Source organism: Oxyura jamaicensis, chromosome 4, assembly GCF_011077185.1.
Source record: "Oxyura jamaicensis isolate SHBP4307 breed ruddy duck chromosome 4, BPBGC_Ojam_1.0, whole genome shotgun sequence".
Taxonomy (NCBI): domain Eukaryota; kingdom Metazoa; phylum Chordata; class Aves; order Anseriformes; family Anatidae; genus Oxyura; species Oxyura jamaicensis.
This window is the reverse complement of record NC_048896.1, coordinates 39,450,768-39,465,559: the sequence shown is the minus strand read 5'-3', so window position 1 is coordinate 39,465,559 and position 14,792 is coordinate 39,450,768. Positions and strand designations below refer to the sequence as shown.

Genomic DNA, 14,792 nt, shown 5'->3' with positions numbered 1-14,792 from the left:
TGCGTGAAGGAACTAAACAGTTAAGAGCCGTCATTTTTTATCAACAGCTAAGCAAAGAGCAGTCAAATGGGGAAGGAAACTCTGGCCTGGCTATGGCATCTGTGGATTCAGATGGTAAGTATGGAGGGAATTGGCTGTTACCATAAAACTTAAATGCAGCCTGTAAAAATAAACCTATCCACGTTACTTAACCTCCAGAGCTGTGGCATAACCAACAATGTCTTGAAACATTAGATTTATGCTACTCTTGCATGTGCTAGTCAAAGCGTTTAGCAGATTTATCTGACAGTGTCTCTGCAAGCACTGTCCTCAGTGTTTTATCCTAGTTGGTCATTGACCACCAAACAGCACAGGCACAGATGGTCTTGAAAAACAACAGATGGACTAGATTATACAGATTATCTGAGGGGGAAGAGCAAGATTTAAGACAAAACATGGCAAAGCATGTGGCAACCGACCTGGTGTCCCCTTTTCTGCAAGCCAGCTGCCACTGGTTGCAAAATGGTTGCAGCCGATGGTTGCGAAACCCTTTTTCCATGCACGGACTTCCAGTGGATACAAACAGCACTCGGGCGAGAGCTGTCAGCCGCGAGCCGAAAAGGTAAAGCCTTCTGTCTTCGAAGGGCTTTAAAACCCGTGCCGCCAGCGCTCCGTGGGCGCAAGCATGCGCGCGGGGGAGGGCCGAGGTCACGCGTGTGTCTGTAGGGGGAGCCGTGTCCCCTGCCGGCCCCAGCGGGCCGAGCTCCGCCGCCGCAGCCGGGCGCCGAGCGGGCCGGGCCGGCCATGGGCAGCCGCCTGCGGCCCGCGGCGCTCTGCGCGGCCGCTGTGGCCATGGCGGGCGGCGCGGCCGTGGCGGCCTGGGCATGGGCCTGCCTGCGGGGCCGGGCAGCGCCGCCCGCCGCTGAGCAGGTACCGGGGGCAGGGCGGGGCGGCGGGCGGTTTCTCGCCGGGGGAGCCCCCGAAAGCGGGGCCCCTTCCTTTCCCTTCCCTTCGTCCGCCGTCTGGCCGCGTGTGCGCGTACCGCAGGGCGGCGGGCTGGCACGGGGGGCCCAGCAGACCCCGAGGCACGGCACCACGCAGCATGGCTCGTGTGTCGGAGGCCGTGTCCCGGCACCACACAGCACGGCTCGTGTGTCGGAGGCCATATCGCTAAATGCAGTCTGTTCCTCGTGCATGTGAACGCACAGCCTCACGCTGAGGCGCTCAGCAGGCTCCTCACACACCCCACGCGACGTACCCCTACCCCAGCGGCCCGGCAGGCATCCTTCCCTTCAGCATAAAGCGGCTGCCCCTGTTCTCTCTGTGCAGGCGTGGATGGATTCCTTGTGCCTCCTCTTTTCTTCCCCTGGCCCCACTAAGCTTGGTGCCTGCCCCAGGTGCCCGAGCGAGCGTGCCGCCTCTCGTTTCACAGGGCAAACGGCAAAGCAAGCAGATACTGGTGCTGGGCCTGGATGGCGCGGGGAAGACCAGCGTTCTCCACTCGCTGGCCACTAACCACGTGAAGCGCAGCGTGGCTCCCACCGAGGGCTTCAACGCCATCTGTGTCAACACCGAAGAGTCCCAGATGGAGTTTCTGGAGAGTGAGTGAATTTATTTTAGTACAGAAAGTAGAAGAAGCTCCTATCCTGCGTGCTAGGGATCAGGCTTATATTTTAAAGCCTCGTATTTCCTCATGCCTGCTCCAGTATCACAAAGCTGTGATTGTTTTCTCCTTGGAGATCCTGCTTTCCCACCCTGCTCGTTTAAGAACCTTGTATGCCAGAGAAGGCTAACAAACCTGATGGTGTGAAACCAGCCCAAAGCAGAGGTGTCCCTGTAAGGCCTGTGTTGTGGTCTGCAGCTTCTGTTCGTTGTTCATCGTACAGCTTCTTGGTGCTCGTGCCTGACAAGGGCAAGCGTAGAAGAGGAGCAATAAGGTGAAAGAGGAGAACACACAGAGCTTTTCTTTGTGCTTTTTCTTCAAAAACGTATCTAGGGGCCCTGGAGTCAGGTCAGTCCCTGGTATTGAGAGGCTGACATCCTAACCTCACCGGTGCTAGCTTTCTACGGGGACAGAGGCTGCCTTTTAGTTCTTCCTGTTTCTGTGTTGTGCTGTGCCAGTTCTTGACTGGCTGAGTTGGCGGCTAGCCCAGGAACGCCTCAGTACCTTTGTCAGCAAGCATAAAGCAGTTGTGCTCTTACTAGGCAGGTGGTATTTAGGATGTGAGGATGAAGTCTGCAAGGCAGAATGTCATTCCCCATCCTACTGTGGAAGTCTCTGCACCGTGCTAGGGAAACCACCTCTTCAGAGATGCTTACAGTCTGCTTACCAACTCCTTGTTGGTAGTAGACACTTGTATTTCCCACTGACTTTGCTGGGAATGAGATACTCTCCAAGCTAGAGAAACCCACAGTATTCCTGCTGCTGCCTGGAGCATTGGGCCCAGTGCAGTGCAGAATTGTTGTTTCTGAGTCATCCTTCCCTCTCTGGTCCAGGTTGGTAGTGACTGAGATGTGTTGGCTGCGATCTGACCCGTGGGAGATGAAATGTCTCAAGCCAGTTTCAGCCAGGTAAATCCGCGCATGGCGCTCTAATCTGTTATTTACCCAGCCTGTACCATTGCCTAGACCAGGGGTTAGCAGCCTGCACTACGAACATGTGGCTTATTATGATCTTCAGACAGTAGGGTTTTTATTTTGCTAGCCTGGGCAGATAGAAAAATCCTTTTTCTTTGTACTGTCACGTAAATAAGTAGGTGGAATCTTGCCTGTTCAAGGGATAGAGAATCTTGACTCTTCGAGGGATAGGAGCTCCTGGCTTCTGCTGAGTTGCTTCTGGTTTGGGAAAGAAAAAATGTTCACTATGAGGTTGCTGACCCCTGGTTTATGCTATGCATGAATGCGCTGAACAAAAAGAATAGTGTTGAGCATACAGAACACTACAGTACAGAGTCAGAGGTATCTGCCTCAAGTGTAAAGTCAGAGTCTGTTGGCTCCTTCCCACAGTGGCAGACTTGCATCTGCAGGGAGAACTGCACTGGGGCTCTTGAAGATGAGGCACAAACACCCTAGCAGGGAAATGTTGCTTCGCTTTGTGTGTTCTTGAAACTGCTAAATAATTTTGACTTAAGGCAAAATTGCTTTGAAACAACAAATTTACTAAGGGCAGTAGATTTGATAGGCTGGCTAGCAAGTCAATTTTGAAAAGAGTTCCTAAATAAGACAAGAAACTATTATAGGGAAACCTAAATATATTGCTTTGGAAACTTGATACGGTTGGAGTCAAGTCACCACTGTCTCTTGAGCCTGGTGTTCTGCAAAGTACCTTCACACACACCCCCTCCCTGCCCCTGATTGCCTAGAAGTGATAGACCTGGAGAGCTGAAAATATACAGAATCACAGAATGGTTGAGGTTGGAAGGGACCTCTGAAGATCACCTGGTCCACCCCCCTGCCAGGCAGGATCACCTAGAGCACGTTGCACAGGATGGCATCCAGGTGGGTTTTGGGTATCTCCAGAGAAGGAGACTCCACAGCCTCTCTGGGCAGCCTGTCCCAGTGCTCTGTCACCCTCACTAAAGGCGTGCCCTCTCATATTCAGATGGAATTTCCCATGCTTCAGTTTGTGCCTGTTGCCTCTCATCCTGTCGCCTCCCTGAAATGCTTAATATACTATAAGCTATTCCTGCTTCTATTAAACTCAGCACCACCGATGTTCTCAGATGGGAACAGCAATCTCAGGCACATGGCTTCACCACAGAATTGTTACAAGCCCTGGTTTTGAAGGTGAATAGCTTTCTTCCGTACCCAACAGAAAAGAGTCTGGGTAGAATTGCATCCTGTGCAAAGACTTATCCTATCACCTAAGGATAGCTCAAAGAGTCTGCTGGAACTTGATTTTTATCTCTTCCTAAACACCTCTGGTGCTTTGACAGTACGAAAGCTGTGGGAGTTTTGAATTAGTCCCTAGTGTAATACAAATCTGATGAGAGCCCTCCCCAAGCCAGAATTAAATTTCTCTCTAGGAAATTGTAGGCCTGCTTTGTCTTAAGATGAGATGGGCATCCCTGTGAAGTGGGGACATTCTCACGTTGTCCTTCTGGACACTGAACCTTTTTCCACTGTCCCTTCTGGCTCGAGAACAAGATCCATGGGGCAGAAAGCAACAGTAAAAACACAACTCAAGAGCTTGCAGTGGAAAGATTTTTATTTATTTTTTTCTGAGCACACCCATAAGCCTGCCTCAAAAGTGGGACCTGTCTGGGGAAAATAAAGCTATTTTCATTCTCATGTACAGTAACCCAAATTCCTTGGGTTTTCAACCCAGAGCCTGCTGTCTGGACCTCCGGGAGCTGTGCTGCTTGGATTATTTGGTGAATCTTGTGTTGCTGTGTTCTCTTCCAGTTGGGGGCGGTGAATCTCTGCGTTCGTACTGGAAGATGTACCTGCCCCAAGTGCTGTTGCTGATCTATGTCGTGGACTCAGCTGATCATGCTCGACTGCCTGTGGCGAAACAGCTGCTTCATCAACTGATCGAGAACAACTCCACCCTGCCAGTGGTGGTTCTGGCCAACAAGCAGGTAGGAGTTCCCTGCCCTTACTTGAGCTTGGGCTGGCAGCAGCTCTGGAAACAGCAAATAAAGCTTTTCAAAGACGGCCACATGCTGGGGAGTTTTCTGGGGCACCGGTTGACAGCAAGGGGAAATAATCTGGCGTTGAGCTTTGGATCTGTAAGATGAAGGTCCTGTGCTCAGAGATGGTGCAAAACAAGCTGTGGGTGGAAATAAGGGTGAAAACTGCTGTAGAGTTGCAAGGCTTGTGAGCAGCAAGGGAGACCGCAGTTGAACCTGGAGTTAGGTTTCTGTTCTGAGTATCTGTGCCTGGGTACCACTTTACCTAGCAGCCCCCACGTAGCAAAGCACAATTGTTTGCTTTCACATTGTCCCTGTAGTTGCTCCTATGGTTGCTTGCTGAAGTGCAAGAGAAGAGGAGCTTTCTTCACAAGGCAGAGTTTTCTTCTGATTTCTGCAAAAGTGTCAATTGTGGTAGATGACAGAACAGCCGAAAGTCTTTAAGCACAGATTTTTTATTATTATTATTAATCTTTTTTGGAGCCATGTGCTTGTTTTGTTCTACGTTGTCACCACCTAAATTTCTGGTAACTAGCAGTTACTAGCAGTCCTTTGTATTAGTCTTGTAAGCCTTGGCTTCATCAAACACAAATGCTACTGCTGATTCTCTAGGTCCCTGAGACAGAAGTCCTGGCGGCTGGGAAGCTAACAAGGGAATGACTGTTGTATATTTGCCCTGTTCTTGTAACTCTGTGTGGGGTGCTTGAGGTCTTGGACCAGCAGTACTTTTTTTTCTAGCTTGTCCAGCTAGTCTTACGTTATTATTGGAAACACTGAAATAACTGGAAGCAGAGCTATACCCTTATTTCTTTGGGAAGAAATTAGGTTAAGGATAAACATTTTGGTTCCAAAGCATTTTAGGGCATGGGAACACGATCTCATAAGGGTACACAGAAGAGCAGTGCCCCCAGATATTCGGAGACCCTTCCTCTCCCTGAGGAAAGGCTCAAAGCAGGACTTGTGCCGTCACCTCTTGCAACTAACGGGCTTGTTTTGGTTTTGTGTATCAGGACCTCGAAGGTGCATATTGCATCACAGATATCCACGATGCTCTGGCACTGTCTGATATCGGGGACAAGAGGAAGATGTTCTTGATTGGTACCCACGTGGCAGAGGATGGCTCAGAGATCTCCTCCAGCATGAAGGATGCCAAGGAGCTGATAGCAGAGCTGTTTTTGGAAATGCAGTGACAGCTCTTTTCCTTCGACACAATACTTGCAGCTGGGGAAGTTGAGGTGTTAGTATATGGTCGGTTTGCTGCATGGCAGCTGAAATGTAGAAGTACCTTTTCCTTGTGGGTGTGGAATTCCTCTGAAAATGATGTCTAGTTGGTAAGAAAATCTATTTTGTAGTGTTTTTAAAATACCTTTGGAAAATAATATATTTGTAGCCTATTTGTAGGGGAAGGTGAAACTCTCAGACAGCAGAATTAGGGGTATATATAGCTTAGGCTGAGATGGCCTCTTGCCAGGTTGGAATTAACCATCGACTTTAATGAAACAAAGTTGTATCCAGTGAATTTAACCTGGCCTGATGTCTCAGGTTTAAATTGAATTATGTTTACTTCATAGGTAATGGATTTTACAGAACTCTGTTAGGAGAGTTTTTTTTGTTAAAAATGAGACCACCTCTTGAGAATGTCAGAAAGTTAAGTCCTGTGACAGAACTGCATTTTTGACAGTGATAACTTCTGTTGTTCTCTGTAGGAGCTGACTTTTAGGGGAGTGACAGATTGGTAATTTCTGGAAATTGGGCTTGTTTACAGCTTCTTTAGTGGATAAGAAAGACAAGAAAATTAAAGCAATATGACATTAAAATTTTCTTTGCTTACAGGAAAAAAAAAAAAAGCAGAGCAATTTAAGGTAGTGACTGAAAGCATTTAAGTTAGGTTGGCACCAGAGGTTGGGGGAATCCATCAGTTTGAGTGGCTTATTTTGGTTCAGTCCAGATTGTGCTTGAGCAAGCAGTGTTATGGGTGAAAAATCTATCACTTTTGGAAAGTGACTTCTGTTAGGACAGCAGATGAGGAAGATGAGTTGGAAAGGAGTGTGACTTTCTCAGTGTCAGTGTCTTTGTAATTACACTCCAAACATGTGATTCAGGTTCCAGGCAGTACTGCAAAAGACACGTTTTATAACCAAATGTATTATACAAGTTTTTTCTAGTTTTGTCCTTTGTAACAGGTGCATAAATCAGAAAATTTTACTCTTAACGACTGGTCTGGGTTTCATTTACTTCAACAAGGAATGACGCAGCAGACCTTCATGGCTTTTCTTGGACAGCTACCTTTAAAATCGTTCTTTTTGCAGTTCTGTAAGGGATGGGTGCTCGGCTGGCCTGTCTCTGTGCAAACAGTCCCCTGCCAGCAGGGCTCGAGCTTCTGCAGGCAGTGGGATTTTCACTGGGCTCAAGGCAGAGGGAAGCCAGCGAAAGCTGGGCCGAAGAGCCCGCAGCAAGGCAGCACGACGAAGCAGATGGCCTCACACCTCCGAGGCCTCCCGGTGGCGTGGAGGCAGGACAGGAGCGAAGGGAAGGCTGCTGCGGGCAGAGGGGCCACAGAGGCACCCTCACAGGCTCTAGATGAAGGGCAGCTTGGCGGGCAGCCCCGCTATGCTGTCAAACGGCGTGGGAGACAGGCGGGGATGAGCTATCTGCCTCCCTTTGAGGCTGCTCCACCGGTGGCCATCCCCGTGTCCATCCCCTCAGCCCGTGGGGTGGGAAGGCGCCTCACAGCTCCTCAGGGCCGCCTGTGGCTCTTGCTGCAATCTGGGCTAAGGGCTGCCCATAATCTTCCTTGGTTTCTCCACACTTCCTGCACATTGCCACATCTTTTTTTTTTTTTTTTTCTCCTGTTCTCTGTCTTAAAATGTGACGGTTTAGTACCGCTGCTGAGCCTCCCCCGAGGCTTTCGTAACTTCCCCTTGAAATTACAGCCAAAGGGAGTAATAACTGGTGCTGGCAGTGCTCGGTCCTGCGGTCCTGAGAGCTGCTAGAGCCCTGCAGTGAGGAGCAGTTACCAGAGGCATGGAGTGCTTCATGTGCAAGCGCATTGCTATGCAGCTGCACTGAGAAGGTACCAAGGATACCGTCAACAACACAAATAACTGCCCAATTATCTTGAGGAGATGCACAAACTTAGCTGCCTCGTTGTTACTTCACGCTGAAGAGCAGGCAGCCTGAGCTGCAGATGTTACCAAGTGTTTAAATTCACTTCTTGACATTAAAGCTTCTTGCCACTTGTCTGCATGTTCACACAACAGGTAAGAAGCCCTCCCAGCCCTAGCTTCCTAATCCCTAGTGCCCAAGCCATGCCCCAGGCCTCCAGGGGATGGCTCAGTTGGGGATTTATGCTGGGCCAGCAAGTCAATATATTGGATGCTGCTGTGATAAATACACAGACAAAAGGATGCCTGGTTTTGTCTTTCCCCCTGCTCCTCAGTACAGACAATGTCTGACTGTCTTACCCCTTCAAAACAGAAGCTGTGAAACTGAAATAGTAAGGGACTGGTTGTATTAGTTGAATGTTCATAAATCCATGGGGCCTGATGGGATTCACTCCTGAGCACTGAAGGAGTCAGCGGATATTGAAACTGGACCTCTCAACAATTTGTCAAAGGTCTTGGGAGTCTGGAGAGGTGGAGAGGTCCCTGCTGACTGGAAGCTAGTGAAAGTTACACCTATCGACAAGAAGGGCATGAAAGAAAACCCAGGAAACTACAGACCCATTAGTCTAACCTCAGTATGTAGAAAAGGTATGGATAGGATTATCCTGGAGGATATTGAAAGGTATGTAAAGAACAAAGCTATTATCATGCATGGTCAACAAACTTTCGTCAATAGAAAGTTCTGCCTTAGTAATTAGATCTCCTACTATGGTAAGGCCATCCTCTTGATGGATGCGAAGGGAAGGCAGTGGATATAATCTTTCTGGATTTTATAAGGCTTTAAAAATAATTTTATATTTTTTATAATTTTATAAATTTATATTTTTATAAGGCCTTTGATACCGTCCCTCATGGCACATCCTTCCGGACAAATTGTCCAGCTGTGAGATGAACAGGTTCACACCGTGCTGGGTGATGAACTGAATGAATGGCAGAGCTCAAAGCGTCGTAGTGAATGGAGCTACATCTTGGTGGTGGATGGTCATTAGTGGTGCTCCCCAGGGCTCAATTCTAGGTTCGGATCTGTTCAACATCTTAATCAATGATCTGGATGCAGGGATTGAACACATCCTTAGCCAGTTTGCTGGTGATACTAAACTGGGAGGTGATGTTGACTCCCTGGAGGGATGAGAGAGTCCTTGCAGAGGGATCTAGATTGGAAAATCATCAACAGCATCAAGTTCAACAAAGGAAGATGCGGTGTTCTGCACCTGGGGTGAAGTAAGGCCAAGCATTAGTACAGCCTGGGAGGCGAGTGACCAGAGAGCAGCTCAGCAGAAAGGGACTAGTGCTGGGAGGTTCAGACTGGACATTAGGAAATCTTTTTCTACTGTGTGGGTTGTGAAACACTGGAACAGGCTTCCTAGTGTGCTGGTTGATGCTCCAAGCCTGTCAGTGTTCAAGAGGCATTCGGATAATGCTCTCAATAATATGCTTTAATTTTAGTTTATTGGTGAGGCAGTTGGGACTCAATTATTTTAGGTTCTTTTCAGTGGAACTATTTTAATTCTGATCTGCTTTACAAGGGATTGATTTCCTAGGCAGCTGGGACCTTTTAAGCAATGAGACTGACTGACCTCAGGCAGCAGAAGGAAGGTATTTCTGTGTCTGGCTGCAGCAAGGCCTCGTTTCCCCTGCTAAAAAGCAAAAGCAGGACCAAATGGCAAAGGCTGCCCTGGGACTCTTTGTCAGAGAGATTTCTTCATTCCCTCAGGTTGCAGAACTGCTGAAGATGCACATGTGGGGATATTTGTCTACTGGTGCTGAGTTTGGATGTGACTGTGTAGTGGATCAGTGCTGTCTGTGGAGGAAAACTGATGAGCCTCTGGAGAGCCACTTGGCTGAAGCTGCTGAAACTGGTTTTGAGCTCCTGAGATGACTGCTGCCTTCCTGAGCATGTCCCGTCTTGAACTGGAGGCAGGGGGCCAACATCCCACAGGCAGTTCCCACTGAGATCCCAGGGAGCTGTGTTGGCGAGCAGTGGTTAGGTGTGACAGGGAGATAAATCAGCAGGCATCTTGCAAGGGAGTGTGAGGTGAGGATGCCCTGGCAGCAGCCTGCCAGCACAAGGTCTTCGTGGTGCTCTCTGGTAAGTATTTGCCAGTGCTGTGTCCCACCAGAGGTTTCAATACCATCAGAGAAACCACAGGGGTGTCCCCAGAGCACTAGCCATTGTCTGTCAGCAGACAGGTGGAACGGTGCTGTCTCCGTGGTACCTTTCAGTAAACAGTGGAACCGTTGATACCGGCTGTGTCTGTGTCTGGGCTGGCAGATTGTCCATCTCCTGCATGCTGGGGTTGCATGGCAAGCCATGAGCCAGAGAAGTACTTTCCCCCTTTCCTCGTCGTGTCCCAGAAGGTTTGTATCGCCTGCAGTGAAGGCAGACGCGCGCACTTGTGTCTCTGCAGGCTGAGAGCGAGCACAAAAACCCACAGTAGTTTTATGCTGTGTTGGTTTAACTGGATGTTTTAAGGACACATCTGTCCATTTCTGCACTTTTGACAGGATACAAGAACTTGCAGAACCCAAGAAAGCGCCTTGTGCAAACAGTCCCAGGTAAGAATGCACCCAGAGGGTCTGGCTTGAGGACCGGGGACTGACAGGGCCTCAGCCACTGGGGACTCACTGGCTTTGTCATGCTGGCGCTTCCCTCTCAAAAGCACTCGTGACTCCAAGAACACCAAATGACTCAGTTTGCTCTTCTCGTTTTCAATCAAAAAAACTGGGCTTAACTTTTGCTGCCCCATCCGAGGTGCGGTGCTCAGATGTTGTAAGGCAGGATGGTTGTGTGGTGCAAGGGGACTCGACCCGCTTAGAGCCACAGGCTGGTGTATCCTGGGGGACACAGCACAGCTTTAGGAACAGAGATGTTGTCTGTATTACGGGGCCAAGCTATGGCTCAACAAACTGAACCACCAGGCTCTTGATAACATGTCTTTGCCACTGTCTGCAGGGGTGTCACTGCTCCAGAAAGTCTCCACAAGCCCGTTACACTGCTGTCCCCTGTTGTGACTGCTCTGGTGCCCTCTCCCACCATGGAAGAGTTCATACTGTCCGTTCTCCATGGGGGATGAGCAACTCCAAATTTGCCCTGGGCATGGGAGACTAACCACTAACGTACTGCAAAACCTCACCCACTTTCCATGGCACACCCTGACCGTAACGTTATTATTGTTTCTACCGTCATACCTGTGGTGTGGCCAGGTGGTAATGGTGAGGCAAGAAAAATGCAATCACGAAACTCCTGCAAGGGTTTCAGAGATGGAACGAAATGACCCTTTTTGCACATCCACTGGGAGCTGTGAAAACAGATGCGTTACTTGAAGCCTCTTTTCTCTTTTGAATTGACAGCAACCCACCTGCACAGCATTAGGAAATTCAGTGCTGAAGAAGGTGAGTGCTCAGGGAAAGGCAGCAGCACTTTACAACTGTGGGGAGCCACAGGGACTGTTAGTGTGTCCCATCCTAGGCAGGGAAGGGATCCATAGATCCCTTAGATCCCACTAAGGACGTTTCACATTTGTACATATTTCTAAAGGCACATTTCACACCCTTGGCATTCTTGCTAGGCTTGTGTGGGGAAACCAAGAGACAATCTGGACCCTCTCAAGGGAAGCTGCAACAGCTCAGCCATCCCCAAGAACAGTGGCACTAGCCAAACCCAAGCAAGACTTCGGCAAGCACCATTGCAGGTCAGTGATGCAGGAGTACATTCTGGGGAAGGCTGCAGCTCAGATGGTTCTCTCTCAACAAGGGAATGTTCCTAGGGAAAGGGAAGGTGCCATCTCCTTGCCTGCCTGGGCTGTACCATGGGCAGTTCCATGCTACTAAGACCCACCACGCTGGTGATTGGAGCAGGGGCTGTCTGCAGCAGGGAAGAAAGTGCTATGGGAACATAGTCACCCTGAGTGCCTGACTTCCAAAATGAAGAGGAATTGAAGAGTGCTAAGTTGGTGCCCTTTTATTTCCTCTTCCTGGTTGAGGAAAGGGCTTCTGCAGCATGGGGTGGTTGCCAGTTCAACCAGAGCTGGGGGTTTGGATGGGCTGTACCTGTAGTGAGCCATGAGCTCAGTTCCCCAGCATGCGGGGGTGTTTTCCTCTGCTGTAACCCCCCAAAAAAAACAACTCTGTGGGAGTCGAACAACAGAGATGCTGCTGATTTTGTGCTGTGAAGTGTCTTCTTGAAACGTCCAAGGAAAGGCCTAGCCTTTGAAAGCAACTCACTGGGGGTGCTTAAAAAATGTCTGCGTATGCAAACAGCTTTTACCTTTGAAGTCAGGCAATCCCAAATGTAAATGCCTATTTGTTCATGGCTTTTCTGTGTGTACCAGTGCCAACTTTTGTACATCCAGCAGGCAAGGATATTTAACCAGACTTTGGATACCATCTGCCAGGATCGTGTTTGCTGTCAGTTATGTTTTACAAGCTCTGAGCTATTCCTCAAGATCCCTCTCCTTGTACAGCAGTGGACAGGAATCAGTGGTCTGGAAGCGTCCCCCACTAGTGGATTTTGGCTTCCCTTCTGATCGTCTGTTGAAGCTGGCTGAACCTAAAAAACTCCATGCAGCTTACTTGGAGCAAAGGTGAGAGGCCAGGAAGCCTACGGGGTGTAGGTAGGCCCTTGGGTCTTGCAGCATCAGTGCAGCTTCAAATTAATATACAAAGGAACAGGGGATGGGTGTAACAGAGGGCAAAATGCAGAGCAGGGAGCCTGCTGGGGTTAGGACCTATAGGATGAGTGGGTTGTACGCTGGAAGTGGCCATGAGACAACGCTGCTTTCTCCTGCAGCTGACTTCCCTTGTGCAAGCACAGGACTTAAACACCTCAGCTGCAGCCCTGTTTAACCATTGTGGGGGAATAGCTGTGAGTGGCTGTGCCATGGCTCTCTGCTTCCAGACCTTACCAGTCCCCTGAGAGGCATGTGTCACCAGCTGCACTGAGCTACAGAGCTTCCCCGCGGATCCTGGAGCTTGCCCGGCCAAAGGTGCTACAGCCAGACTTCCTGCTGCCTGAAGTGGTGAGGTTCAGCCCTTACGGGGAGGGGGTGTGTGTCTCTGGGGGCTGCTGTGAATGAGCTCTGTCTCCGCACATCCCTCTTCCCAATCTGAACCTCTGTAGGTGCCGGCACGGGTTACGAATGCTGTGGCCTTGTACAGAGCATCCTCAAGGTTACGGCACCTTGCAGAGCCCCGGGTCAGGAAGACGACTTGCTGTTACGAGCGCAGCTTCCCTGAGAGTGTCATCCGGCCGGTAAGGCAGCATTGCCAAGGACTGTGCACGGCACAGCCCGCAGGCTGGGGGAGAGCACTGGGTGCCCAGCTGCTGGTAGCCAGGCCAGGGGCATGAGCCACCAGCTCTCTTCATGGCAGCCCTGGATGTTTTGCTGTCTGTGAGGCTGATGTAGTCACTTCCTGGGCTGCAGAGTGGGATTTGTCCTCTGTCCAGGGGACGGGAGGACAGGTTGGGGGACTGCTTAGGCAGTAGGTTCTTCTTCTGCAGCTTGTCTGGTGTCAGATACATGGTGGATGGGACCATGTCCCATCTGTTCATGATCAGTGAACCTAGGTACACTGAGCTGCAGGTTGGTCATTCTTGGATGCTAGAAGCAGCTGTGAGGACCTTCCTCCCCATTCTCCCACAGGTTTCCAGGTTTGCTCTGCAAGCCATTGCAAGCCCTCGGACCCTAGAGCTGGCTCAGGCAAAAAGACTGAACCCTGACTATGTGCCCCCACGGGATGCTCAGTGGCCAGTGACAGAGGCCACGAAACAGGCAGTGGCCACACCAAGGCTTGTGGAACTGGCCCAGCCTTGTAAAAGGTAGGCACTACTCCCCTGCCATGGGGGACGCTCAGTTGTCAGCACCTTTAGTGCAGGCTGTGGCACCTTGTTGAGTTGGGTTTGACACACATAATTAAGCCCTGTTTGTCAGCTTCCAAAAGGCATGGATTTTACATGGTTGGATGTGTCAGTGCTACAGGAATTCTAGTCTCAAAAGCATCTTTGAGGTTGAAGGAGAACTAAAAAAGAAGGAATAAGAACTTAATACTAGTAGGAATTACTGGTTGTAACATCTTGGTTATTAATTGCAATTAAAAAAAAATCAACCAGCTGACACATGGTAAAGTGCAGCACATTCCTTTTGCCCAGCATGGTGTAGCTGGCCTCAGCCCAGGCTGTAGGGAATCCTGGGTGGGATGTTTCACAGAGGGTGAGGGCACGCTTGGCAGCTGTGATAGCTTCAGTGGGAAACAGGGTTCCTCCTCTCGCTAGTGTCCTGATGACAGCAGTGGAGGCATTGGGTGGAGAAGGAAGCTTTGAGAGCCTGGTGTGACCTGCTTTGTCCTCACTTCCTCAGGCCTCCTATGGACGTGGCTCAGTTCAACCCAGATGCCTTCACCGTGAAGGAGAGTGCTAAGAAGGCAACTTGTTCCGCTCGGATCCAAGATCTGGCTCGTCCGATTAAGCGCTAAGCTTCCTCAGAAACACACTGCTGCTCTTGCTGGCTGCCCCCATCACCCCTTGGAAGATCACCTACTTCGGGTTTTCCTGCAGCTGGAAAACCTCACGGACACGCAGTGCAGAGGCAGCACCCAGCAAGAGTGCTTTCTTACAAGCAGCTCCCTCTTACTGGGGTTATCTGGGGAGTTAAGTAAAATAGTCGTTCCTTAAGAACAAAATGGTTACCGGGGAAAAGAGCAGAATCTGACCTAATGTGGGAAGCCTCTTTCCCTAGGGAGGATTGTGTCTGGGGTTTATCACTCTTGTTTTGCCCTAAAAGTCAGAGAAGTAATGAAATAACTGTTGGGGAAGCCAGCATAGGAACTGTTCCTTCACATAAGGGTAGCAAATCAAAGCTGACGGCGTGCAGGATGATGCAACGCAGCTCCTGACCTTGGGTTTCAAAATGTTTGCTAAAGTTTAGAGATCTTAGTGGCACTCAAAGTTATGTGCTTGTGACAGAAATAGGGTCACTGGGTAATGGTGTGAGTTATTTTTTAGCCCACATAGTTATTTTTT

At 49.7% G+C, this 14,792-nt stretch overlaps 1 protein-coding gene and 1 long non-coding RNA gene across 2 annotated transcripts; both read left to right on the top strand.

The window, feature by feature from the left end:
* The first annotated feature begins 783 nt into the window (after positions 1–783).
* On the top strand, positions 784–6,822 carry ARL9 (ADP ribosylation factor like GTPase 9). Its single transcript, XM_035324321.1, has 4 exons — positions 784–909; positions 1,412–1,580; positions 4,384–4,559; positions 5,621–6,822. The coding sequence occupies exons 1-4, from the start codon at positions 784–786 to the stop codon at positions 5,798–5,800; spliced, it is 651 nt and encodes a 216-aa protein (XP_035180212.1). The 3' UTR covers positions 5,801–6,822.
* A 3,908-nt stretch (positions 6,823–10,730) lies between these two features.
* On the top strand, positions 10,731–14,776 carry LOC118166689. Its single transcript, XR_004750668.1, has 3 exons — positions 10,731–11,466; positions 13,417–13,592; positions 14,131–14,776. It is a non-coding gene; the product is annotated as an uncharacterized LOC118166689 (long non-coding RNA).
* The last annotated feature ends 16 nt before the right edge of the window (positions 14,777–14,792 follow it).

Excerpts from the sequence above, each read along its gene's own strand:
- ARL9 (XM_035324321.1), top strand. The coding sequence starts at position 784 with ATGGGCAGCCGCCTGCGGCCCGCGGCGCTCTGCGCGGCCGCTGTGGCC. Across the intron at positions 910-1,411 it reads CGCCGCCCGCCGCTGAGCAG|GGCAAACGGCAAAGCAAGCA; the intron begins GTACCGGGGGCA and ends CTCGTTTCACAG. Across the intron at positions 1,581-4,383 it reads CCAGATGGAGTTTCTGGAGA|TTGGGGGCGGTGAATCTCTG; the intron begins GTGAGTGAATTT and ends GTTCTCTTCCAG.